Source organism: Oreochromis niloticus, linkage group LG9 (genome assembly GCF_001858045.2).
Source record: "Oreochromis niloticus isolate F11D_XX linkage group LG9, O_niloticus_UMD_NMBU, whole genome shotgun sequence".
In the NCBI taxonomy this organism is placed as follows: domain Eukaryota; kingdom Metazoa; phylum Chordata; class Actinopteri; order Cichliformes; family Cichlidae; genus Oreochromis; species Oreochromis niloticus.
In genome coordinates, this window is record NC_031974.2 from 10,630,093 (window position 1) to 10,656,661 (window position 26,569).

Consider the following 26,569-nt stretch of genomic DNA (forward strand, 5'->3'; position numbering starts at 1 on the left):
CTATTTCCAGTAGATGCTGTTATCTATCAGAAAGCACAGATACATTTTGTTCTAATGTACTTGTAGCACATGTTGTTTTTGCTTTCACATTTCAAGTTAATTTATCCCAAACTGGGAAAGAAGCAAACACAAGAGACTTGACTCAGGTTGTGAGAATAATCTACTGTTAACCTCATTATCCAGTTTCACAGTCAGACAAGCCTTTATCCCTTTAAAGTTAATTTATGTTGTCCCGTATGACAAAAACATGCCGCTAAAATCTTTAAATAACGTAATGAAATAAGATGTAAAAATTGTAAACAGGGTTTAGGTTAAGCAATGTTCTCCATAGTTCAGCTGGTAAAAGTTTCCAGCCTCCACTTTAGTTTAAGTGGTTGTGTAAGACATGATGTTCAAGCAGCCACCAGCTATTTGTGGTGTAAAAGTGTTAATCCCTAGGAAGACTGCAACATGAAATGAAGGTACAGTGACCTTAAAAGTCCTGAAAAAAAAAACAGATTTCCGTTTAACTTCTCTGTTCTTTTAGAAGTGAGATTTAAGTGTTCATTTTCTACTGAGTACAATCAGACCTTTTAATGTAGAACTCATCAAGTTAATAACTGTAAATATACAGTACATATATACACTGAGTACTTGAACACTTGAGTTGAAGTGCATTGTGAGCAAAGCCAAGCACACTGTACAGTGTATTAGGGCAGCATAATGAGTGCATTATCACCCAGAATATGCATTAACACGAACCCGTTACCGCCTCTTCCAGCAGCCGTACACACAAAAACATTATATATGCCATCCCTGTGGGGACACTCACTCATATAACGCAGCCTTTAGCCCCTTAACCCTACCTTAACCATCATAAATTAGAGTCTAACCTGAACATTAATTCTAAACATGATCCTGAAATGAAGTCTTTACCCTCAAAAAACGCAGTCTGGACCAGTCAGCACGGCTCCGTTTGCAGTCAGTTTAAAGTCTCTACTGGGATATTACAGCAAAACAATACCCACACACATACACGCAAACACCAAATAGAAAGCAGAGTAAAGCTGTTTTGTCGTTTCTGCTACGATTTATAGAGACGTTGCTTATGCCTGTAACACGGAACAAGCTAAGGTCCGTCAGTTAAATCATGTTCTAATAAGTTTTAATTGACAGATGATTTAGAACCAGTTGAGCTTCCAGAGCAATCCCAGAGGTGATGAAGTCCAAATAATTCCCGGCACAATTTTCACTGCGAGGCTGAGAGTACACAAGCATACTGTGAGGTACACGCTTCATTATGGCTGGCATTTTACTCGGCTCCAGCAGGATTCCAAGGAAAAAATGAATCATATTTGGTGGGACACAGTAGAGTGAGTTTCCCTTTTTCAGTTTCCTTGTTTAATATAGTTTAATTCTCTAAGGAGCACAAGAAAGCAAGTGTCCAGAAGATTAACAGGCCTTAAGATATTTATACTTTATCTATCTGCATGCCTCTATATCTACCTCTCCATCCATATATCTAAATACACATACGTGTACATACATAATGTTTTAGCCTGTAGTCCAATTACAGTCTACTCATCAAGTAATTATAATAAGTTAATGAACCTTGTAATGAGTAACACTCCAAGTGTTTAATTTCTAAATAACAAAAAAAAAAAAAATCAATTTTTCCCATTTAAGCATAATCGGAAACACAAATGATCTTTTTACATGACATGACATAACTCATGGATACTGCAGGCAAGATTTTTTTCAATTTAGTTTCATTTCTTTATTTATTGCAACATTAGTTCAGAATTTATTTATTTTTCTAGAAAGATGGTTTTGCGCAGAGGGCAGTTGTAAATATGAAATGTAGTTTTAGTTGCACCTCAGCTCATTGGATAAAGTCAAGAGATGCCCAGCATTTTAAATATCATTCTGAATCTAGCACTGTTATCCCATATTCAAATTACTATTATTATTATTTTGCATAGAAATTATTTTTTTTACATGAATCTGTTTGTTAAAAAAAAATAAACAATTGCACAGTTATAGCTTGGGTTGTGGCAGGAAGGTCATCATGGATAAAACTGCCAAATCAAATATGTGGAGCTACCCGAGCTACCCGCTGTGGTGACGCCTTGTGGCAAAGAAGCAGCTGAAAGTAGCTGTAACTCATAATTGCATTAACATTTGTGAACCTTTTAAAGAAACAACAAGAATAATATGCTGGGGTTTTTCTTTTGTTTGTTTGTTTGTTTGTTTTTTAAGGCACATCTGTGTTGCAAGTCACAGCAACTGATGCAGACGACCCCACCTATGGAAACAGTGCCAGAATAGTCTACAGTATCCTACAAGGACAGCCATATTTCTCCGTTGACCCCAAAACAGGTATGGTATAACTGCATGCTTGGGAAAAAAAATGCATCCATGCTCTTGAAAGCATGGTAACAATGAGTTATAAATGGGAGGTATAACTTTGATGTCGATCTCCTAAAATGATGTGTGCGTCATGCTGTGAAGTCTTTGCTTCTCACAGTGGAACATCCTGTTCTGTTATTGCAGCACGTCTCATATCATAAAAGCTAAAGCAGCCACAGCAGAGTTATGGACTGCTCATACAGTGCAACTGCTGTATTGTTGAGCATGCGATCCACTTTTTGTGAGCAATAACTGACTCCTCAGGGGTCAAAGGAGGCATTTGTTGAGATGCCTTCAGAAGCCATTGTTTCTTACCTTTTTTGAAAGGGGTTGGTGGGGGCTGCACAGCAGGCAGCGCTCAGTGTTTTTTCAAAATCTATTTTTTGTCCAGGGAGGCTAATAGAATCTATTAAATGTTAATAAAGCATCTAAAGTGCAAGACATATATAACTTTTTATATGATGTAAAAAAGCACGGAGGACTGTGCATGTGCATACGTGTCTGACGTTTTGCACGCTTGCCTCTGCTGCTCCTGCTGTTGTTGGTTAACATGAACAACACTCTACTTGTATGAATTGATTCATTGCTGTCTGGAACAAGTATTGGTCCCTTTGAGACCATACCGCCCATGTAAAACATGAATTCTTTGCTGAATTAGCAACACAAATAAATTGCTGAATATTTTGGATTTGCCTCGAGGGAAAAGGCAGTGGGGATTGATGGAGCAATTTCACAAGGGTGTGGTGATTCAGAAGCAATGCCGATTTTTGAATGAAAATTGGCTCTCTCGTGCAATGTAGCATATTTTATCCTCCCAGCTACTGGATTTGTAGCTGTGTAGTTAAGTCATGTTTTTAAGGTATGCCTCACGGAGGTATACCTCTGCCAGATAGACACTGGCACTTTAAATTCATGTGTCTACAGAAGTGACTTTTGAGATTTTGAAATTTTGTCACAGCTTTTGTAAAATTGTGACATTATTTGTCCCCAAAATAACATTTGATGGGATCACAGTGAAATTTACCCATAATTAGTTCACCCTCAAGTCCACATGAGCATAAGCATAAGGGTTTTCTCTTAGCCATTCCTGAGACAACATGTTCACGAAAATGGGATGTACAGATCAACATATGTATGGACAAGTGTACAAAGACAACCAAAAAAAAAAAGAAGCTCTCTTTGGGCACGACTGCCGCCAGCTTGGAGGCATAACAATGATTAATCACCAGTGATTTCCTTTTCCTTTTTCCATATGCAGAGTGTTTTTGACACATCAGATGGCTTGTTTTGCTTGAGCTGACTAGGCATCTTGTCTTCATTGTAATTCAGCATGGGGCGTGCAGAGGAGGAGGTGGGGATGCGATCGAAGGCTTTTCCAGCTGCACACTCTGCACAGCGCTGTTCCACCTACACGTATTAATTTATACGAGTTGGCTTTTGATTTTGCCACTAGCAAACCGCACTCCTCCCTCAAATTAGGACAAGGGCCTTCAGCGGTCAGTTTAAAAATGTGCAGGTTGCTCTTGCATGTGGTCTTTAATATGCCAAGTCCAAGTCTTAAAGCTGTTGGAGTTGGCATGCTGCCACGTTTGAGTGCCACAATGGGGAAATGAAGCTGCTTCTGCATCTGTCTCACAGTGCATTAGATTGCTTACACCCTCTCCTAGCCTCATGTACCTGGCTCCCACTATGCTTAAACTGCAGAGACGCTGTCATGGGAAACACACATATTAGTAGCAAGATTACAAGAACATACAGGCAAGACAAACAGACACACATGCACCTCTTCCCATTTGACCTTGGTCTGGTGGCCTGATACAGCAGTGATAGATTTTACAAGACCCATGAGGTAGACAGAAAGATCACTTAAGGACAGGGGAATAGTAGCATTTGGCCTGCACATATGGCATTGAGGGAATACCCAAAGGATTGTCTCAGACTTGACCCAAATCCTCACTAAGAAACAAAGTGAACAGTTTTACCTGTGCTTTCTCCCGAGCACAGTGGTTTTAACATTATCATCTCAACCCTACTTGCTTTATGAGATGGATGAATTCTGTTAAATGCTAAATTGACCACAATTACAGTGCATTACTCTTTTCAACCTCAGAGGAGGACAAAATGCTGACATTACAGGTTGTCTTAGCAAAGCATTCAAAAATTGTTGTTTCAGCTCCTGAAGCATTTGTGTATCCAATTAAGTAATTTTTAATGCCTTGCAGCTGTCTGATTAAATAAAATTACTTTACCTTAATGTCCCTGATCAAACTAAAGGGCACCTGCGGTTGTTGCTGTGGGGTACTTTATGCCTTTCAGTAATCGGAAATATTATGTATATACTGCCAAAACATTTATATTTTAGGACTCGGATTTCCCAAAAAACCCTCAAATAACAAACAAACAAACCATTCCTGAATGTTTTATTTAGTTTATGTAAGCTTTTCAAGTCAAAAGAAATGTTTCAGCTATTCAAAAAGGATCCCTTGATCCAATTAGCAAATTAAGTCCATCCATTCGTTTCCGCTTAACCTTATTAGGGTCATGGAGGGGCTGGAGCCTATCCCAGCTACCAGAGGGTGAGAGGCGGGGTACACTTTGGACAGGTTGCCCGTCTGTCGCAGTGCTAACTGCAAATTAAGTGTTAGCTTAATTTATAACATCCCATAAAGCCTTAAATACTTCCTGAAACAGTCAAGCTTGACATTAGTTTACATTCATGTTTGTTACTTCACCATTCTCAAAAAGGTTAACACACATAGTTATAATATGAAAAAAGGCTTTCTTTAACCTTTTTGATCCTATAGCTGTAGGTCACTGATTCTAAGAATATGATGCATTTAAAATTGTGGATACAACACATAAAACATTTGCATCAAGAAACCAGTATAAGCTAGATATGAAAGCATTTGGTGAAGGACGTGGTGTCAAACTGATGTTTTGTTCTTTCTAGATTTTCCTCCATACCAGATATTAATACACAAATAAACATCTTAGATATTTACCTAACTGTGGTCTAATTCTGTTTTACACTGTGCATTTCAAGGTCAGTCACAGACTGATGAGACAGATGTGCTGAAGCTCCCGTACATTTGGGTCACTCAAAGGTTCCTTTGTGCTGGGACTTACCCTGACAAAAGGAGCTAAAAATTGTCCACAGTCTCTGCAGTGCAGAAACAGAAGAGAACGTACTTCAAGTAAAAGAATGAACAGTTCCTAGGTTGTAAATTTGCCTATAAATAATACTGATACAACTGGTAATGATGGAAGGCCAAAGGGGACAGTGTGTGCTGAAAAAAAAATTAAATGAGGCCACAGAATCCATTTTCATTAGTAATTTCTCCCATGTTGCATAGAAAATGGTAAATTTGTATGCAGGCACATACTGTATATAACATAATAGGGTTTTTGCCTACTCTAGCGATATGATGTGCAATTTAAATGCTCTGATTTGTCAGTGCAGATAATGACAGTGTTTGACAGAATAATATTTCTATCACAACCATTTCAATTCACCAGTATGTGTAATATTTAGGATCTGACATCTGGATAAAGCTCATTAAGTCCTTCTAAGCTTAAAGGAGGACAGGACAGGAGAACCAGATTTAATGGTTAAAGGTGCCCGGCAATCTGTCTTACTGATATAATTAATTACGATGATACCGGTTTAATAAAAGAGTAAGTAAAGAGGAGATTGCTAAAGCAGAAAAAGAAAAAAGGTAATGACTGAATTAGCCTGTGGACACTGTTGTGAATTTATGATTATTGACTGTGAAACCAAGTGTTTCCAAGACATGTTATGAATTTTCTTAAACAACAGTTTCACAGATAATTAAAAGATATATATGTATGTATATTAAAGTAACACTGACATTGCTACCAAATGTGTATTTTAAACAGGCTGCTGCTAGAAATATGATCGCATGCTAGCTTAAACTTTGCCAATAAATGTGCGAATAATGTAAATAGTATTTATGCAGAGCCAAATGTACACGGTGTCCCTGGTATTATACAAAGCAAATGTAATTTAGAGGTGTGTTATATTATTCACTTGTCAGAAACTGATGCACAGAGACTCTGCAGCTGCACGCTACAACAGCATCACATATTCTAGAAGTGTACACAAGCTTATCAGTGATTACCCCATGTGTTGCTAACTTCAACACTCTTAAAACAATGCGATTATCAACAGTCACTGTTTCTTTCCTGTTTTTTTTTTTTTACATGGAATTATTGTATATAGCATTTTCCTAGAAATGGATTTAACAAAAAAGAAGTGCTTTGATATTTGACATTTTTCTAAACATATTAAGTAGTTGCCAAGAGGTAAATGAGACGACTACAACTTCTGCAGGGGGAAACATGCAAATTGTCTACCAGCACTTTTAAACTCACCAATTCACTGGATTATTCTTATTATTTTCTTTTTTCCTCTTTTCCACTTCAAACTACAGCAGCTTTCATGCTGTCTCTGCTTGTCGCCTACACTTTTTCTGGAGAGTACCATATTAATAACTGAACTTTACAGTTGCCGGTAAGTGGATTTTACCCTTGAGCAAAGGCAGGCTAGATGTTTCATCTTAATTCCAGCCTTGACACTAGACTATCTGCTGAAGGCTATAGATTTAGATAACATTTACAGAAGTGATGCATTATATAGACATCTGTGAAACTAACATTTTAAAAACATTTGGCGGTTAAAAGTTTCCAGTACGAGTCACAAATCATGTCAAGGTGCCCTTTGACCAAGGACCTGGAAACCCCTACCTGCTGCTTTTGTTGTGACTTGTCTGGGGATTTGGGTCAAACAGAAGAGATGAAGCACAAGGACAACAGAGAATTAGACAGACAGACTGAACCGCTTTCTGCTGAGTGAATGTTAATCACTGCAGAGAAAGAGTCCAAAATGCTGCATGGGTGTGCATCTGACACACATTTCTCTGTGATGGCTCTGTCCCTTTTTATCCGAGTGCTGTTGAACTTTTTAAGAAATATTGATAGTCTGATGTGGGAAGCTTAGTGACTTGCTAACTCTGTTAAGAACATTCACTGCAATGGATTTGCTTGATTACATGGTTTGGAAATCACAAAACTGCAAGCCAGCAAATTTAGTAAGCATACAGTCAGCAAAAGATGGTGACGGCATTTATCCTTTCAATGCTGTGGTTGGGTCGTAACTCCTGTCTTTACTACAGTGCATCTGTCACAGAGACATCAAAGTGGTTCCTTTTGAGTCTTGCCCCTTAACCCTTCTTCACTTTTATATCCCCCCACACACACATACACACACACACACAGACACACAGAAAGACAAACCACAGTACAGGCCCACTAAGTCCCCTTTGCTTCTTAAATAGGCTAATTTCTCTGCTGATCTGGGATTTGTGACTGTTCGAGTTTACTGATGGAGCTGACACAGATCAAGACATTTTCACCGTTAATGGATTAAGTCTTACCTCTTGAATCAGGGAAAGTCATTTGTTTTGTAGACTTGAGCAGCCCAATCAGTTTTTCCCAGTCGGATAGATGGACTGATATATAAACAGAGAGAAAAGTTTGTAAAGTAGCAAGAAGCCGTGTTTTTGTGCGATATCTTTGATTATTCAAGCGGCTTTTGCTGAAGCTATCTACCTTTTTTTTCCGGGAAATGCTCTTCGAGTTCAGACACACAGGGATAACATCGTATTGGAAGGGCAAAAAACCAAGATTCCTGAAGCTGGAGATTGAAGAGCGCTTTAGTAATCTCCTATAATCCTTTTTGTTCACCCAGGAGATTGTCCTCCTTTAGAAGTTTCCAGCCAGACAAAGAGGTGGATAGTATGATGGTATCAACTCTAATAGACTGGGGAGGTTGAGGAAAAGGCTAACCACCTCACTGTGTCAAATGGGCCTAGGTTGAAGGAAGTCAGCTCTTTCTCAATTATTTTCTAAATTAACTGACGAGCTCCACTGAGATTTAGCAGAGACTTTCTGAGGTATTACAGCTCAGAAATGGTCACGATAGGGAGTTCAGGGGTGCGATCTTTGTGTCAAAGTACTGACATACCTTTCAGGTACTTGCACTTTCTGAAGAATACCCTCATCGCCTTTTCTGTATTGTTAAAGAACTTTCATTTAATACTGAATGCAGTTCGCTGATCGTACATTACTACAATAAATGCATTGCAACAGCTGTGAAAGAACGGTCACACATTGCAGGTGTTATGTCATTTGCTTGTTTGATTTTAAATGTCTGATAATAGTCCATCCTCATTATAGTGAATACCAGTGGAATTCCCATAGTGAAAAAAGAAAACCTCATACTTTTGTGTTTGCTCATTGTTCCTAAAACCACTGCCGTGAAATATTGCTCAGGAGCGATGCACCCTCTTGAGTAAAGGGGTAATAAGAGACTTGAAAGGTCAGATCGTCTGTCTTGGTGTGGTTTTAATGGAAAGCATGGCCACTTGCCAAGGTCTGTGTGTCTCAAGGACCCCAGGTTAAGTAATGCCAAGACTGCAGTTAATAACAAAGGACTTCCAATAGAGTTTGCAGAGCTCGCATCATTACATGAAAATGGCTGCAAGCACTTTGATTAGTTTTAAAACTAAGAAAAGCAGCAGAGCCATGCTGAGATCTGGCATTTGAAAAGAAAACTGTGACAAGAATAAAATGTTTGTGCTCTAATGAAAGCTTTTCAATGAAAAACTGGAGTATTTTCATCTTCTGGAAAGGCTTAAAAGACAAACATTGTGTTTCTACCCTCTCTGATAATATATTTTGTATTTGAAATATGTTAGTCATTATATTTAATTATTTAATGTCTTTTTAATTTTTTAATTATAATAATAATGTAAAATGTATATGCAAATTAAACATTCCATAGGGTGGTTATTATTTATGTACAATGGCCATTTTATGAGGTGTGACTGTTCAACTGCTCGTTGACTCAAATATCTAATCACTCGGTAACATGGTATCAACTCAATGCACTGATGCATGTAGGTAAGGTCCAGATGACCCAGCATCAGAATGGGGAAGATAGGTGATTTAAGTGACTTTGAGTGTTACACAGTTGTTGGTGCCAGACAGACTGGTCTGAAACTCCTTTTCTGCTGGGACTTACCTGCAAGACCATCTCTAGAGATTACAGAGAATCATTTGAAAAAGACAAAACATCCAGTGAGTGGCAGTTTGCTGGGCAAAATGCCTTGTTGATGCCTGAGGTCAGAGGAGACTGGCTTCAGGCATTTAGGAAGTCAAGAGTAAATCAAATAACAACTTATTACAACCAAGGTATGCAGAAGAGCATTTCTGAATGCTAAATATGTCAAAACCTGTTAGCTTAGCACAGGAAATTCTCATAGGCTCACCAGAGTTGGACAATAGAAGTTTGGAAAAATGTTGCCTGGTCTAATGAGTCTCAATTTATGCTGCAACATTCAGATAATAGGGTATCAATAAATCAGTGTATCAGTGGCTCAGATTGCCAACATTGGCAGTTTAATGGTATGCGGTGTACTTTCTTGGCATACATTGAAACCTGTGAAGTGTTTAAATTTCACAGCCATCTTCCAACGACTGCATCTGGCAGAATACGAGAATGCTTGAAAGCATGTCACCAAAAAACAGCCTAAATGTAGCTTTACTTTGTTTCGCATTAACCACTCATGTTTCTCTGAGGCCTTAAGTTTGAGTCCAGTTTAAATATTGTGACTTTAAAAAAAAAATTATTAATAAAGTCTATTAAAAAAACAGTTACGTGACCCTGGCCTCTTTATAGAAAATCTGTAAGAATGAGCCATGAGGCAAATGTGAACAAGAGGAATCCATAGGTCAGAGTTTAAAAAGAGTGGTAAGAGTTATATTCACAGCTCATGGTTTAAGTTTACATATTTAAAGCTTGCATTAAGATTACACAGTCACATTGGGTGAAATCCTGGATGCCTTTTTTAGTAGAAACTGGCTCCTTAATTTCCTTTTCCTCATAAACCCTGCCTTTATTTTTAGATAGTACTTGTCCACTCTGGTCTTGATATTTAAAGTGTGGCAAGGCTTTTGTTGATTCACTACTAATGAATCCCAATTCACTAGCACTCTGTGGGACTTCAGCCACTGCTCTGTGTGACAGGTGATGTTTAACCTAAGATCCCCTGGATCTTAATACTATTGGCTGCCTTACTCCTTGACCCACTTTTAATGATTATTCAGCCTGAGGCAAGTGGATTAGTTTCTGTCTATAGTCCAGGAGAAAAGAAAGAGGAAAATGGCCCATCGTATAACTCGGGTATATAGCTGCCTCTTTTGGGGAATTTTGGAAATCATAGCCCTGCCTTAATTCACTTAACTCAATTTTTTTAAATGCTGAGTTTAGAACACAAATCAGATGGTGATAACTTACTTGGCCACTAACCAGGACCAAGGTTTACCGTTCATATTAATGACACGTTATTGTGAAAGTGTAATATAGTCTGCAGTTTTAATACTTTGTATGGCACAAAAGAAAAGTGATGATGCCACAAAAACTGTAAACATTAAACCTGGCGATGAAAAGTCAGTCTGTGATTGGAGTCTGTCTTTAGTCATTTTGTGTGAGTAGACATTATTACATTAACTTCTCCTGATATCCAAATAGCACCTAAGCTGCTTCTCCTTCAAGCTGTTCACCCGTTCACACGTCAACGTCACTCTTTTTAGAAAGTGGTATAAAATCAGCTTTCAGACATTGTGTAGCAGCGAACAATCAGATGTAAAATGCTGTATTTTCTTCCACTTCATTAAAGAGCTATAACATTACACAGCTGCAGCAACAGCATCTATACTGTCCCCATATTGCAATAGGTGCTGTGAGCATTTTATGAACATAACACAGCAGTAGTAACTTCATTTATTATTTTAACATTCTGACTTGCCATTGTGATCTTATGTAGCCTTATTACCATGAATGGCTTTTTTGCCCCTCTCTCTCTATAGCAAATTGCTTCGCTGCTTCAGACTCACAGTTTCTGCAGTGAAATCATTCTGAACAAAACTCCCACTCAGGATGAATCCAATGGCACTAGAGTTACATTTTTAATTTCAGCTAAATCCAAATATTGTTTCCCCTGGAGAATCATCACATTTTTCCCCTACCATATCAAGTGGATTATTGCAGATAGTTTAGTTTTGCTGCTTAAAAGAGGCTTGCTTGCAGTAGTGGCACGGCTGGATGCATGAAATTGATCTAACCATTCTGTGAATTAAAAAAAGGGAGGGTGCAACAGACAGACAGTTGACCCAGTAATGAAAACAATCCACTATACTGTGACACAGCCCCCACCCCCCTGCTCACATATCACAATTTAACCCCTGTTAAATTGCCCAAATGCAAGTGTTTTACATCAAATATAATAATATCCAAACTGAGACACACTTAGTCTTCTTATGATAGAAATACAATACTGTAATTCTTTTTGTGAGTTTAAGTTTGAAGATAACTGTAAGAAAGGTGACCTTATAATGCCACAATATTAAGATACAAAAGTAATGTTTTTTTAAATAGGCTCATGAAGTTTTATTTTTTGTAGAATTTAAGCAGCAGGTGTGGGATGCTACACAACCCCCTTATTTCAGGGCATCTTCATATAAAATGAATAAAATAAAGCCAAACAATGACAAAAACGTGGTTTTATCATGCAACACAGTTGATGGGAAACCTGTAAAAATGCCTGGATTAATTCTCTCATGTTGATTGTTGATTCACAACAGGAATCGACAGCAGCAAAGTGGATTTCACCCTGTGATCAACACCAACCCGCAGGTGTCACTGCACTGCACCGGGACAACCCCTGTGTATTATGGCAGGGTTCAGAAGTTCAAAAGAACACGAGTTCAGTGGTTGCCAGAGGGTCTCTGCTGTGGGGAAAAGCACAATTTACAATCAACGCTCGTGTAACAGAACATATTAGATCAGGCTCCATGTGCTGCTGTGGTTTCAGGAACAAAGATGGCGAATTAAGCCCCGAGCACAGATATAGACATTCACGCACACAAAGCTATATAGACTAACAAATAAGATACAGTTGCAGTCAAACACACGCACACACACACAAACACATTCTCATGAACCTATTACATTCAATAAATCACCTACTAATGGCAACACAGGAAGCTAATACTGCTTCCATCTTTTAACTTGTTATTGTGCTGTGATTCACCTGTGTACAGTTTCTAATAGTGGGAAGAGTTCCGGTCATATATCACCGAGTTAGCATTGTGAAAGTTCATGGCAGTGTTTGCTGTGTTATTGTAGTAATAAATATGACAAATCGGGTCCCCCAGAAAGTTGCATTCTGCCTTAATCCAAGGTTGCATAGTCATTTCTTATAATATAATAAATATTGAGGAAAAGCTAACCTTGACTGTGAGAGGTGAGGAGAATCAAAGATAAAGATGCACAGTATTATAGTGTTAGCCTTTAAGAAGAAGAGTGACACAGGGCTGTGTCAGTAGTGCTAAAGAGGTTTTGGTAAGAAAAAAATATAGCAATGTAACAGTGAAAAAAGTATATTCTGTCTGTTCTCTAGATAACATGTTTTTTATTTATTAGTTTTTAACTGCAAAGTTATTAACCTAGTTTATGTTTTGTGTTTATATTTTTTCCCTCTCAAATGTTGCACAGGAATCATCAGGACTGCCTTAGCTAACATGGATCGAGAAGCCAGAGAACATTACACTGTTGTCATCCAAGCCAAAGACATGGCAGGTCAAGTTGGAGGCCTCTCTGGTTCCACCACCATCAACATCACACTGACAGATGTCAATGACAACCCGCCCAAGTTTCCCCAAAGTATGTACAATGCACCTGAAGATGATGGTTGACCTAACAAAGTTTAGTACTGTTTTAAGGGGCATTATAGTAAATTATTATGCTGCAGAACTGACCTCCTCTAATTGCATATGTGCTGGAATATCATGCAATTCCATTTAGGAGCGTGGATGGCAGCACATTTTAAACTGGCAAACTAGCCACAAGGTGAATGTACAGTAGTTAAATAACCAGTGCCAATGTTGACATCTTATTTTGCTTATCTGAATACATTAGCTTCTGCTGCATTGCATGACCACGCAGGCTTGGCCTTGGGCAGAAGACTTACACCACACCTGCCTGAGGCAGTTACATTAAAGAGGCATTTATAAGAGGAAGTTTCTACTGTATTTTAAGTGTGTTACATTAAACGGAAGGCATTTCTAAAAGTCCTAATAAGTTTGCACAGGACACATTGGGGCTGTTTTGCTGCAGCATATATTGTCATTTCATACTGTAAATTTCACCAACTCAGCAGTCCTCACTGTGATGAATGATACTTGTTTTGTAACTGTGTATCCTCTCGTTGGAGTCAAATTTTCCATAATTAGCTGTTTAAATTAAATGAGCATTTCATCAAAACCCTGTGTTTTGCGGTCTGAATTTTCTCAATTATAATGATAACTTTAAGTAATGACAAAGTTGCGATTCTTTGTCTTTGGAAGTGCCTCATCAAGTATAATCCCCCTCGGCTCTGAGTTTTTTCCATTTGTGCTGCAATGAAAAAGAAACTATTTCAAGACCATCAACATTTTCTGAATAATCATCTGCCTCTGAGTTCGATGTGCTCCACTGCAGCGCTATCAACCTAAGTTTCTCATTTAATGACAACTGAAACACAGCAAAATATTTTTAATTACATTCCCAGAGGAACAAGTGGTTACACATTAGAATTGCTTAGCTAAGGCCTTTTAGGAGAATACTCAGACAAGCCTATGAGGCAGAGGAGGCTGATTATGTGTTTAAAATTGTTCTGCTGTCTCTAAATGGATACACATCAATGTTCATCCACAGAAAACTACCAGCTCTACGTTCCTGAATCAGCTCAAGTAGGGAAGCCTGTAGGAAAGATCAAAGCCAATGATGAGGACCTTGGCGTCAATGCGGACATTCGGTACAGCATCATCAATTCAGAGGGGGCCAACATGTTCTCAATTTCTGCAGACAGAGACACGAGGGAAGGAATCATCAGCCTAAAAAAGGTAAGTGCATTCTCACTTTAGTGCTTTGAACATTTGGTTAAAATTTCGTTGGAATATAATCGCAGATGTATCACATGCAGTGTTGTAATAGCATATAGGGGCAATTGTTTAAGCACTAATTTCACCACAAAGTACACAGAGTTGTGTTTGTCCAGAAAGCGTGTTGTTGTTTAGAATTAATGGGTCAGCTTTAGGATTTTTTAAAGTGGAGCTGTACTGTTTACCAGCAGGTAAATGAAGCTGTTATATGAATCTCTTCAAAACCACTAGATGGTTATTTTACCCAGCAGAAAACAACCAACTGAGGAAGCAATAAACTAGAAACTCCTTTGGTCTGTGAGGTAAAATAATCCCTTCTGCTGTAACAGTCTCACTTTCTTGATAGAAATGATGGCAAGATAAAGCCATAATTCTTTACAGTCTCTTTTTATGGGGCTAAAAACTGGGGGCACGCCTACTCCCATACACACTAGGCTCTGACCACAGATATAAATTCCTCACAACCCCGCTTTAAAAAACGAAAAGAAATAGTGGGTGCGATTAAATTAATTGTACTATGAGCATGCTAATCATGTGGCCCCTGTGGGGCTTTTTCCCCAACAGCCTCTGAACTTCGAGAGGAAGAAGACCTACACGCTCAACATCGAGGGGGTGAATACACATGTGGATCCTCGTTTTTCTTATCTTGGCTCTTTCAAAGACACTGCCACCCTTAAAATTACAGTTGGGGATGTGGACGAAGCCCCTGTGTTTTCTATGGATTATTATATCATGGATGTTTATGAAAACTCACCAAGTGGCACGGAGGTGGGGGCTGTAACAGCTCGAGATCCTGACAGCAGGAACAGTCATGTCAGGTGAGATCCTCTTATTACATTTACCAACATATACAATCTGCTGTAAGAATTATAGATATTTCAGAAGAAGGGCAGTCCTTAAACACTGGATAGTTGTGAAGTCATTTAAAAAATTTTTATATTTTGTTTTTTTTTAATCCACATCTCTCTTCCAGGTACTTGGCACCTACAGTAACTGTATTATTTTTAGTTGACTTTTAGACTTTAGTTAGACTTTTTTTAGTTGATAAAACGTAAGTTTGCCAAGCAAAATCTGTTGTATTTCTTGATAAAGTGTAATATATGTGTACAGATACTGTACAGCCATCAGTTTGATAATAAAGCATATGAAGTGATGTAGCCCATGTATAGCATCTTTAAGCACCATGTGTGAAATTTGAAAATTGCACATTATTTAGAAGACTTACAATCCGTAAGTCCCCTCATTTCATCATATCTTTTGGGAAAATTGGAAATAAATGGAGTTATTTATCACAACATATGTAGTGTAAACATCCAGGGTACACAGTACATAAGGCAAAAGCAGAGTTTTTACAATTCTGAGCTTGAAAGTCAATAATTGGTATGACCACCCTTATTCTACAATAGAGTCTGCTGAACTATTAGCCAGACTTTCTTTTAATGTATTTAAGCAGTCTTGAGGAATAGTTATCCGATGCTGTTAAAGGACATTCCAAAGCTTTCCTTTGGATTTTGGTTGCCTTTTGTTCCATTCTATGTGGAGATTTGGGCTGTGGGGAGACTCCATGGTCAGTAGTGTTCTATTGTGTGTTTTTGCATCCAGATATGCTTTTACTGTGCTCGTATTGTGTTTGGGATCATTGTCATGCTAAAAAATGAAACTATTACCATTGTCAGATGCTCTGCAGATGGTATTCCATGGTGGATCCAAATCTGATGGTACTTCTCAGTGTCAAAATTCCATCATTTCACCACTGGCTGAAATGTGCCCCAAAATCATGACAGAACCTCCACTATGTTTTACAGATGGCTTCAGACACTCACTATTATAGTCTCCTGACTCCCTCTGTATATATTAATAGTTTGAACCAAAATTTTCAAATTTGCATTCATCACTCCGTAAGACCCGTTGGTGGGATTTCTGGTGTAGTTCTAGTGTAATCTGGCACACCCCAGCCTTTTCTCCTTGTTTCCCTTTAGTAAGAATCAAGACCTCAAGACCATATCTGATGTAACCCGATATCATGACAAAGCGTGTAATAGATACGCTGGTCCACCGTGTCCATTTCACGCTTTGGCTCTCCAAAACTTGAAATGTACACGCATGCAGAAGTTGCAGTAACAGCAGAAGGGGGATATTTTATTTCAAGCCAACATGAAGATAATCATGGGAAAGCATTTAAACAGACATTATTAACACATTTACATTTGCATACATATTAGTCTCACAGCGTAATCAATTCTGATGATTAAGGACCCTGGTATGCATTTAATATGTTTTTTTGCTCACTTCTGACTTCCTGGCTTTGAATATATCATCTACCCATGCTTGTAATTTCGGCATGTGTGTCCATTTGACGGTTTGGAGAGGCAAAGCATCAAATGGACACCGTGGACCGGCTTGTTTATTACACGTTTTGCTGTGATACCGAGTCATATGATGAGGTTTCAGTAAACAGTACGTGGATCATCTTCAGGGGCAGATGCGTCTCTCAGGTCCCGTGTAAAAATAAATAAATAAAGAAAATAAGCAAAGAGTGAAAAAGCTACCAATGTGCAAAAAAAGACCTTGAAAGACCTTTAGAAAGCCTGGAGAACTATCACTCAATGCCACTTTAAAAATGCAAAAATGTCTGGCTCTTTCCAAGAAAATTATCATTTCTCTGTGTTCTTTATATTCTCAGTGTCTAAAGAGTTTTTCCATGCTGCTGTACAACATCATGTTTTATAGATGCACTGCAACATTTCAAATAGACTCTTGTCTTATCCTGATACTAGAATTGTAGATAAACACACAAAAAAAACAAGTGCAGTGTGGATTGTGAGCATAGTGAATCTGAATTTTTTGGCATCAGACGGCTGGTTATTTTGTCTCTACGCTTATGAAGTAACCTGAGGCAATGCAACTGCTTAGCACATTTGTATGCACTATAAACACATGCTTTTGTACTGTTGAAAGAAGATTGGTATTAGCCTTAGGCAGTGGACTAATCCTAGGTTGTCTCTCTGAACAGGTATCTCATTTCATGACATTACACTCAAGCAACTGTCCTGCTTGTAATCATTTGAATTCTCTTTATAGCCTTGATGTAAATGGCGGACCAGCTGTAAACATGATACTCCTCTTGAGATGAAGTATTGCTGTTATATCAATAAGAAGCAATCCTATATTGCTGTTAACCTCTTATGCCGTGGACCACAGAGCATTGGTTTTTTTTAAACAGCAGCATGGCACTTCACATTTTTGGTTGATACTACATGTAGTATGAATAGTATGTGAGCAAGAAAATTAAATTATTATTCAAAGATTATGAGTTAAAATGGGGGCATGGATGCAGACAAGGTACAACACGCAAAACCCAGTTCTGAGTGACAATTTTATTTATTTATTAACACTAAAATACTCTAAAACCACAGAAATTGGCTCTAGAGACAGTATAGGACACACATTTTAACAAACTAAAGATCTGAGACTGGTACATGACAAGGCATGCTCCAGAGGTTTGTAAGAGAGTCGCAGTTAAGGATGTATGGGAAAAGCTGTGTCAGCCATTATCAGCATCAGCTGGACTCAAGCTGGAACATATTGGCTCATGAAGTGCAAAAGAAAAAAAAAGGTGGACTGACACTGAAGGTTTATTTTCATTAGTACATACCCTAAGGTAATATAAAGGGGTTACATGGGGGAAAATATATATACCCAGAACTCTGAATTGTAATCTCTCCCAGTAATTTGTTTATCCAGGGCACCATGCAGTGCCTAAAGACTCCTCCATTAATGCTGGAGCCTGATGGGAGCTGCAGTGGGGCATGTCATAAGCACAAGATTGTTTAGGTTCTTGATACTTTACTGTTGCAGCAGCAAACAGTTACAGTAAGCCACAGGTTGAAATCATCTATCTGCTAGTCACCTCCTACACAGCTTAAGCAAACGGAAATGGTGACCTCAAATGTTGAAGTATGTCACAGCTTTTCCCAAAGCAGAAGCAAATTTTATCAGTCAACATCGATTTGACCTTTCACTTCAACAAATTAAAATACATGTTCCTTTTTGCAGGCATTTAAGGCCCAGTTGGTGTATGGTGCTTTCTGAATCTCACAGCAGCAAACATCTTTGTTTAATATTAAGGTCCTTTAACCATGGAGAGCTTTAATTTTTTTTTTCATTTAACATAGCAAGGTTTTTACAGTGTGTTGATTTTAAAGTTTGACTAATAGATGAGGAGAAACTTTGGCACAAGAAGAGTCTTATTTGTACATTGGTAGTATGTCACACACTCCAACAGCTGCTGAAGGAGCAGTATAACAAATAACCAGCAGGAGAATTTCAGTAAATATACAGCTGCAGGTGTTTAGTTGATGTCTGTAAGGTGTGCCAGGGAAATGGGTGGAGCTGGTGAAGGCCACAGATATTAATACACACACTTTGTTTTTCTGCAGGACAGTGACCAATTGCAAGTGTACTTTCCATTTCCATATCCATTGGCTGGCTTCAAATGATGCTTCAAACCATCAACTTCAAGGACAAAGCTAATGAAAACTTTTACTCATGCTATAACAACTGTAAACATGAGCCAAAACCTTTATTATGTATTTTTATTACTCCACAGTAGCCACATTATGATTGAGGCTTATTTATATCTACATACATCCCAGGATCTAGTTTTCCATCTAAAATTAATCAAAAGGGCAGAAACGCTTGGAATGAGTCCACTACTGAGCAAAGAACGCCATGAAGTGTTTGTCCATGTCCTTATTTTTACTACTCACTTGCTTGGATGGTAATTTGAAAATGGATGTATGATGTTTACACACACTATCTAAAACAACTATTCTTCCATTACGACAGTCTCCCTTTAAAAACCTTCTCACTGGCTGGCCCTAGCAAATGAAAGACTTGAAAAGCAGGTGGCCAAGTTGTGACGATATTAGACATAAATACAGACTGACATCATACACCCAAGAGTAGAAAAAACTGTCAGAAGCAAGAAATTACATGTACTGACTCTAATCACATCAATAATATGACAGAAATACGAATATGAGAGAAAACACTAAAATCACAACAGGTTTAAAGTCAAAAGTCAAAGTCAAAGTCAACTTTATTTGTCAATTCTACCACATGTACAGGACATACAGAGAATAGAAATTTCGTTACTCTCAAACCCTCAATGAATAGCAATAGTTTACTTCAAAAACTGACATTTTCATGTCATGCATTTTCATTTATTTTAACTGAGGTATCAAAATGGTCGAAATCACCAATGAAAACACAATTGTCAGCAATGAAATGTGCACATACAGGAGCGTTTACATACATGTAAATTCAGTAAGTCACTGCTCCCTAAAAGGCACTTACAATGTGGAACTGCTTAACCCCCAAGCCCATCCATCCATCAGTCTTCATCCACTTATCCAGTTCAGGGTCATGGTTGGGCTGAAGCTGCTGTAGGGCATTGCGCTGGATACACCCTGGTCACCAATCACTCTAACATTCACAGCTACGGCCAGTTTAAAATAATCATTTAACCTAACAGTCATGTCTGTGGAAGAAAGCTGGAGTACCTGGAGAGAATCCACCAAGACACTAGGAGGACATACGAGTGTCCCTTCTAGCTGTGAGACATTTGTGCAAACCACTAGATCACTCTGCTGCCCAAACCCCAAGCTATCATTATTATTATTATTATTATTGTTTTAATCTAACCTTTCTATATTTATATATAGAAAGCATATATTGTCTTTACTATGTACAGTATTGTTACTCCACATTGTCTGCTCTCACTAATTCTCACTCACCTTAGTTTTAGGTTGGCGTGTCCCTCTTAATGAGACTTTTGTTATATTACAATCAAAACCTATTATGGCAGTTATAACCACTTTTACTAAGTGGACAGTTGGCCCATGGCATTGTATCACGACTGTTTTGTAGTTGCCAATACTGAAATAATTCTAAATATTTTTGTCCCTTTTAATAATGCAGAACCCAAAAGTTAAGAAATGGAGGGTGGAGGTTTAAAAATACAGGATTTTTCCTTTCATACTCTGCCTGAATGCTTCCTGTGTTGACTTAGATGGAGCACCAGAGATGTTGCTATAATTGTGAGTGCAAGGTACATGACAGCTGCTGCCCTGTTAATGTGCTGCTCAAGCTACACCGTCTATTTAGGCAGGCTGTGTTCTTCATACCTTTGAAACTTCACTCAGAATTTTCATGCCAGAAAGGTTATTTAATTTAGAAACATTTTGGATTTCTTTCCATTTTATTAAGTCTATGTTGGGATTTTTCTGCTTCTTTTCCAGCAAAGATGAATTACCAGTCAGAACCTTTTTTGGAATAATAACAAAACCAACTCTATGCAGAGGTTTGTTTGAGTTACCTGGCATTGTATCCAGAGCTCAACATAATATATGAAATATATTATATCATTCAGCTCATTAATCATTATTCTGCCTTATTTTTCACATCTAGACCAAAGCAAACAGGTCAAGATTAATCCGACCAAGACTAATTAATCAACTGTTTGGCATTTGTGTTGTCACAGACAAAGTAAGGGTTTCACAAATTTAAAACTATGCAATCATTAGTCTTTACTTTTCTCCTTGTTAGTTCAGATTTCACAAGTCTACATATAAATGATGGTTTTTGATCAAGAGAATCTTAAAAATACCAAAAATAATCAAGTCCAGGTTTGAAGAGTATTTTCAAAGCTATACAGCTGGTCTATTGTAGAAAAGAAACTATATATTTTTTAAAAACTTACATTTTGGAGTTGGTTTCAAACAGCATTATGGTTTTAATTGGGATACTAAATTCCTTTTCGCATTGGAGTGGTAAAAAAGAATTATTTCCCTCTGTCCATTATTCTATTCATTTTTCAAAGTTTCTTTTGGATAATATTATCACTTGCTGTATTGGTGTCAGTCGCACCACACAGATATGACATCCGTTAACTTAATCAGCCATAAAACTCCCTATCACAGCATCTCTAATTATGCCTGTTTTGCATGAGGTGAGCTTCGTCGTCCTTGATGAATGTTGTACAGTTTGAAACGTCTGGAAAACATAGGGTGAAGATTGATTTTTCTGATTCATGTATTAATCTTGACAAGCTGTGAAAGATTTGTAGTAAACAAAAAGGTAATCTACATATGAAAGACTTTTCCATGTGTTCCTTGAGGAATACCTGGTCCATTCCCGCAGTACATTACTTGCGCTGTTCATCATGTAAAGAAGAAGGCAGCAGGAAGTATTTTGATAACATCCACTTGAACACTGAAAGCTAAACAAATGTGCCCCTGCTTCTTGTGTCTGCATCAGAATATAAAATTCAGCAGTGTTTGCCTCTCTTTGATCATCACAAGTCTGCCCATGCATGCAATGAAATAAATATGTGATTGAAGTGACATTTGAAATGTTGGGAAATGGTTTGAAATTGACATCTGAATAATCAAATGAGTTTTCCAGAGGTCTTTACCTCTGATTGCTCTTATACATTATCATATTTATTAGGAATAGTTTTGAAAAGTTTTTTGGCCTAGTTACCATTACTCATAGCACAGATTCCCATCTTCAGCCAGTATTAACTGACTGCATCAACTAAGACGGGAAACAGTGAAATACCACTAAAATCTACCAAACAAGTCACTTAATTATTATAGTGTTTTACCATTTTTAAACACTCTGTATAAATTGAAATCTTAGGTTAAATGAGTAGTTTATATTAAAAAAAACAGAACAAAACATATTTTTAGTGTTGTGCATTGTGTACCTTTCACTGGTTATCTGTGGGAATAAAATAAATAAATAAACACAAAATGATAAAACAGTAAATAATGATATTAAAGTGGATTCTTTTTTCTGACATGCCATCAAACAATATGCTTTTCTTCTGAAGACCTTTACTTTTACAGCTGAAAGGATGTCATGCTCTTATGAGCCTGAAAATTAAATAAATCATGACAACATTACTACTGGGGGTTCCAGGAACACTGGCAATCTCAGCTAAAATATTCAATAAATGCAATCCTGGCATCAGTAAACCCATTGCATTTCTACCTCTCATGTCGATTGAAAATTGTCGACTTAAGGGTATATTGCACAGGAGAATGAATGCTGGATTAAAGGTATAAATAGGTCATTACGAGATAAATTAGGGAATACGTAGTCAATGCTCATTTAGTGCTTGAACTCTTGAGAAGCACTGGAGCTCATTTCTGCTTTGTATTCCACAGACTCCTTTGCATTCAGTTTGATAACACTGTTGCTAGAAAGCCATTACAAGAGTGTAAACATTGCCAGGAGAACACTGCCTTTTGTCATTATTAAATATTGAAGATAATTGCTCTTGACTTAGAAATGTGTATTTTCAGAACATTCTGTCAAGACCTAAAGTCCATTTAAAAGCTGTAGGGATTATTCTATTCATGTGCTTTAGTGGAGGTACCAGGCTTTGAAAATCACAGGAGCATAAATATGTCTCCTTTGGCTCATGCTGCCTCTCTACTTCAGTCACTTCAGTGTGTCAGTTTGTTCTTGTTGTGCTTTACTAAATCTTATTAATTCAGGGTTTTGTTTTCCGGTTGTTGTTTTTTTCTTACATAAAATGGACATAAACAAAAGCAAATAAATATTTGTTGCATAGTGTTTCCACTCTGGCTTGGTAGAATATAGGCCAGGGTCAAAACACAATGCCCTTGCATAATATCCTGAGGCTTCTTCTATAACTTGGTACTGAAAAGGATACTAAAAGAATTATATACAAAGATGCAGCAGGGATAGACTCCACGGCCTGGCGATTTTGAATTGGATAACCAGAAAATAGATGGATGGATTGGTGTACGCTTGACCAGTATTGCTCAGTGATGGTGGTTGTGTATTGTCATCTGTGGGTCTAAAGGAGCTTCCTAGAGTTTTTTTTTTTTTTAAATCCACTAATCACATTATCAAGATTATCTTGGAAAAATGTTGCAAACTTGAGGAATCAGCTTTAAAAGAGTTTATTTATGTCATCTTATTTTAGTTATTTTTTGTATGACCAGAGGAATTCCAGCGTGGTAACAATTTATTAAAATTTTGCCGATCTCCTCTTTGCGAAATGTCTGTTCCTTGTGCAACTCTGGACCGCTTCACACGTTCCTGCAGATTTTAGATTTTTCTAGCCACTTACCCTTCTGCATTTGCAATTTCACCTCAATGAACATCTAGAGCAAACACTGTGTCAGACTAACCCTCTAATGTCACGATTCTAGAATAATCACTGGTAATAAAAGCTCCAGGACTCTGACACCAGACTTGTTTCTTTTCTTGTTTGTTTTTTTTATTTGTTTTCCATGAATGAATGCGGTGGCCAAGCCTAAAGGTGGCACACAAGGTCAGGAGCTGACCATGAGCATCATTATTTCTTCCAAATACAGAGTTGTGCACAGGGAATTCATCCCCTGAGGTCAGATTGTTAAAACAGGGTACAGCTGTAATGTCCTAAGGCATCTGGGAAGAGCACAACATGCGGTGTGGGCCATTGTTTACCATAGCAGAAGGCAATGAAAATACAAGAGCTTTTCGGCCTTGCCGAAACAATCTTTCCATGCCACCTGCTGTACTCACCAGATTAGGCTCCCTGCAAGTTTGTCCTCTTCCTCAAAATGGCATTAAAGTTGAAGCATTGCTGTCTTGTCACATTGGGTAAGATCCAGCAAGCTTCTCAAATGTGCAAGTGGTCAGGACAGGACTAAATAAGAATTATCTAAAAGTAGCAGCAGCACAGAGAATGGTAAAGGGATGGAAAACAAGACTAGCTAAGTAGATGTAGTTTTGATTTTTGTGATTTTACCTCATATATTTTTGTTTTGTTTTAATGTCTCTTACAAGCCATCTAACTTTATGCAATTTAAGCAAGTTAAGTAAATACTTAAAGTTTTAAAATTCTTTATTATACATTAAAAGTATTTCACACACAGAATAGGAAACAAAGAACAAAATTAGTACAGAATGGCACCCAATATGGAAAAGAAATAGTAAAAATTTATAAAAGACTTGCATAAGATTTGGCCTACTTCATATAGTGAATCATATAAGGCTTATATGATTTACTCATGAAAGTGGCCACTTTCTCATTACTTTCATATATTGTTTTAGGAAGTATCCAAAACATACAAGTTTCATTTATATATTTTTTCAAGGGATCTTATATCTGTTTTCACTCTTGTATGCTTTTCATACAAGTTTCACACAAGACAGATACAAACTTTATAAGATTTATATATATCTTTTCCATATGGGACTTTCAGAGATTTTAGGTTGTTGATAAACATGTTGCTGTGGCATAGTGTTAATGAAATACTGAAATGTCCAGTTAGATTAGTGTTTAAGAAATTAGTGTTTAATTTCTTTATGCTTTGCTTCCAAGACCTTCTTGTAATTTTTGTAATTTTTTAAAGTGGTCTTGACCAACAGTTCTCTAGGCTCAAGAAACAGGAAAAGGCAAGGGTGACTGTCCAAAAACTAAGGGAAACAGGAAGAAAAGACTGAGGTACGCCAAATTAAACAGGAACTGACAGCAGGTTTAGAAGTTTTTGGTTTGAATGGTCATTATGCACAGAGGTAAGGACTCTACCATGCAAAACCATCTGGAAGGATTTGACTGGCAATGGTGTCATTTCTCAACAGTGGTTCTAAACACACATACCTGGATAGAAAAAAATGAACAAGCATGAAATATAAAGGTGGTCGTACCAAATATTTACTTCAAACTTAGTAGAACTGGGAGATTTGTAGAATTGGACAAACTCTGCGTTTGCCTTATATAATGTATTTCTCTGTATGAATGCACAATAAATAAATTGCTGCTCTTATTCACCTTTTTACTAGCAAAATATAAAGAAGTGAGGGGTGCGTTCAGACTTATTGCCATGTGAAGAGTAGTTGTCATTTATGCTCAAGTCTGTTTAGCACTAAATTGGTTATTTAACTTTTGAATTTCTAAGAATACAATAAGATATTAGCATTTTAAAAAAACTGGATGACATCTCAATGTAAAGAACAGTGTGTAGATATCCTTATCCTGACAACACTGACATCTCTAACAGAGGGTTTCGCTGTGGGTTTGTACTGCACATTCCAAATGTATACATGACATCAAATACAATCTTGTTTTTCTTTCAATAGATACTTCTTGGACAGAAAAGAGGAAGGTATAAATTATTTCAGAGTCGACGAATACAGTGGAGTTATATATACAACACTGCCCCTGGACAGGGAAGACATGCCTTGGCACAACATCACTGTTATGGCCTCGGAGGTTGGTAGGTACCCAGGTTGCTTTACGTATACAAAATGTTTACAAGAGTGAGTACATGTAATGCCACTGGTACATCTGTTTACTCTTATGTGAATGTTCATGAGTGGGTAGTGGTGATACCAGCTGTATTTTGCTATGCTTCATCTTAACAAAGCTTATATGAAGTAACAACTTGCCTTTTCTTGTAGCCCTACAATTTCAGGTAGTTAATTAAAGTTTAATTTTACAGTTATTGTATTTAACAAAGTGGATTTTTTGGTTTATAAATCCATAAAAATTAAATGTACCCTTTGTTAAAGGTAAATAAGCAAATTGGGAGATGCAAAATGCACTGCACATAATCAACTGAACAGTCATAAACACTTGAAAATACTGTAATGCATTTGGTTGAAAGAGGCACTCAAGAGATTGATCAATCTTTCCACTCTTGCTTTGTTTTGCCTCAAGCTAATAAGAGACATTATAAATCAGAATCGCATTCAAATTATGGTTGAGTTCTGTGCCATGACAGCAAGATGATTCAAAAAGCAGAAATTACAAAATAGGTGTGTGCTGTAGTTCTACCCTGAGTTTGTTTTTTTCTTAAATGCTCTCCCACCAGATAACAAGACACCCTGCGGGGATCATATACTCAGACAGAGGGTAAAATTGGAGTCCAAATCAATATCACCAAAAGAAAGGTTCCAAAAGGAATGAGCACATGAATCTGCACTGAACAGCTTCCATTTATCTACAGAGCAAAAAGTGTATGTAGATAATCTTATCTGAAGGTGCATCAGTACAGTGTATGTTAATAGACACTTTCACTGCTGCAGATTT

At 37.5% G+C, this 26,569-nt stretch overlaps 1 protein-coding gene across 1 annotated transcript in view; it reads left to right on the forward strand.

Moving 5' to 3' along the window:
* The window catches only part of LOC100705203 (cadherin-18), a 90,190-nt gene that overhangs the window by 40,482 nt on the left and 23,139 nt on the right, over positions 1-26,569 (forward strand). The window contains exons 4-8 of the mRNA XM_003439302.5: positions 2,239-2,358; positions 13,025-13,192; positions 14,225-14,412; positions 15,016-15,269; positions 25,618-25,754. Coding sequence (XP_003439350.1) covers positions 2,239-2,358; positions 13,025-13,192; positions 14,225-14,412; positions 15,016-15,269; positions 25,618-25,754 — 867 coding nt within the window. The remainder of the gene's footprint in view (positions 1-2,238; positions 2,359-13,024; positions 13,193-14,224; positions 14,413-15,015; positions 15,270-25,617; positions 25,755-26,569) is intronic.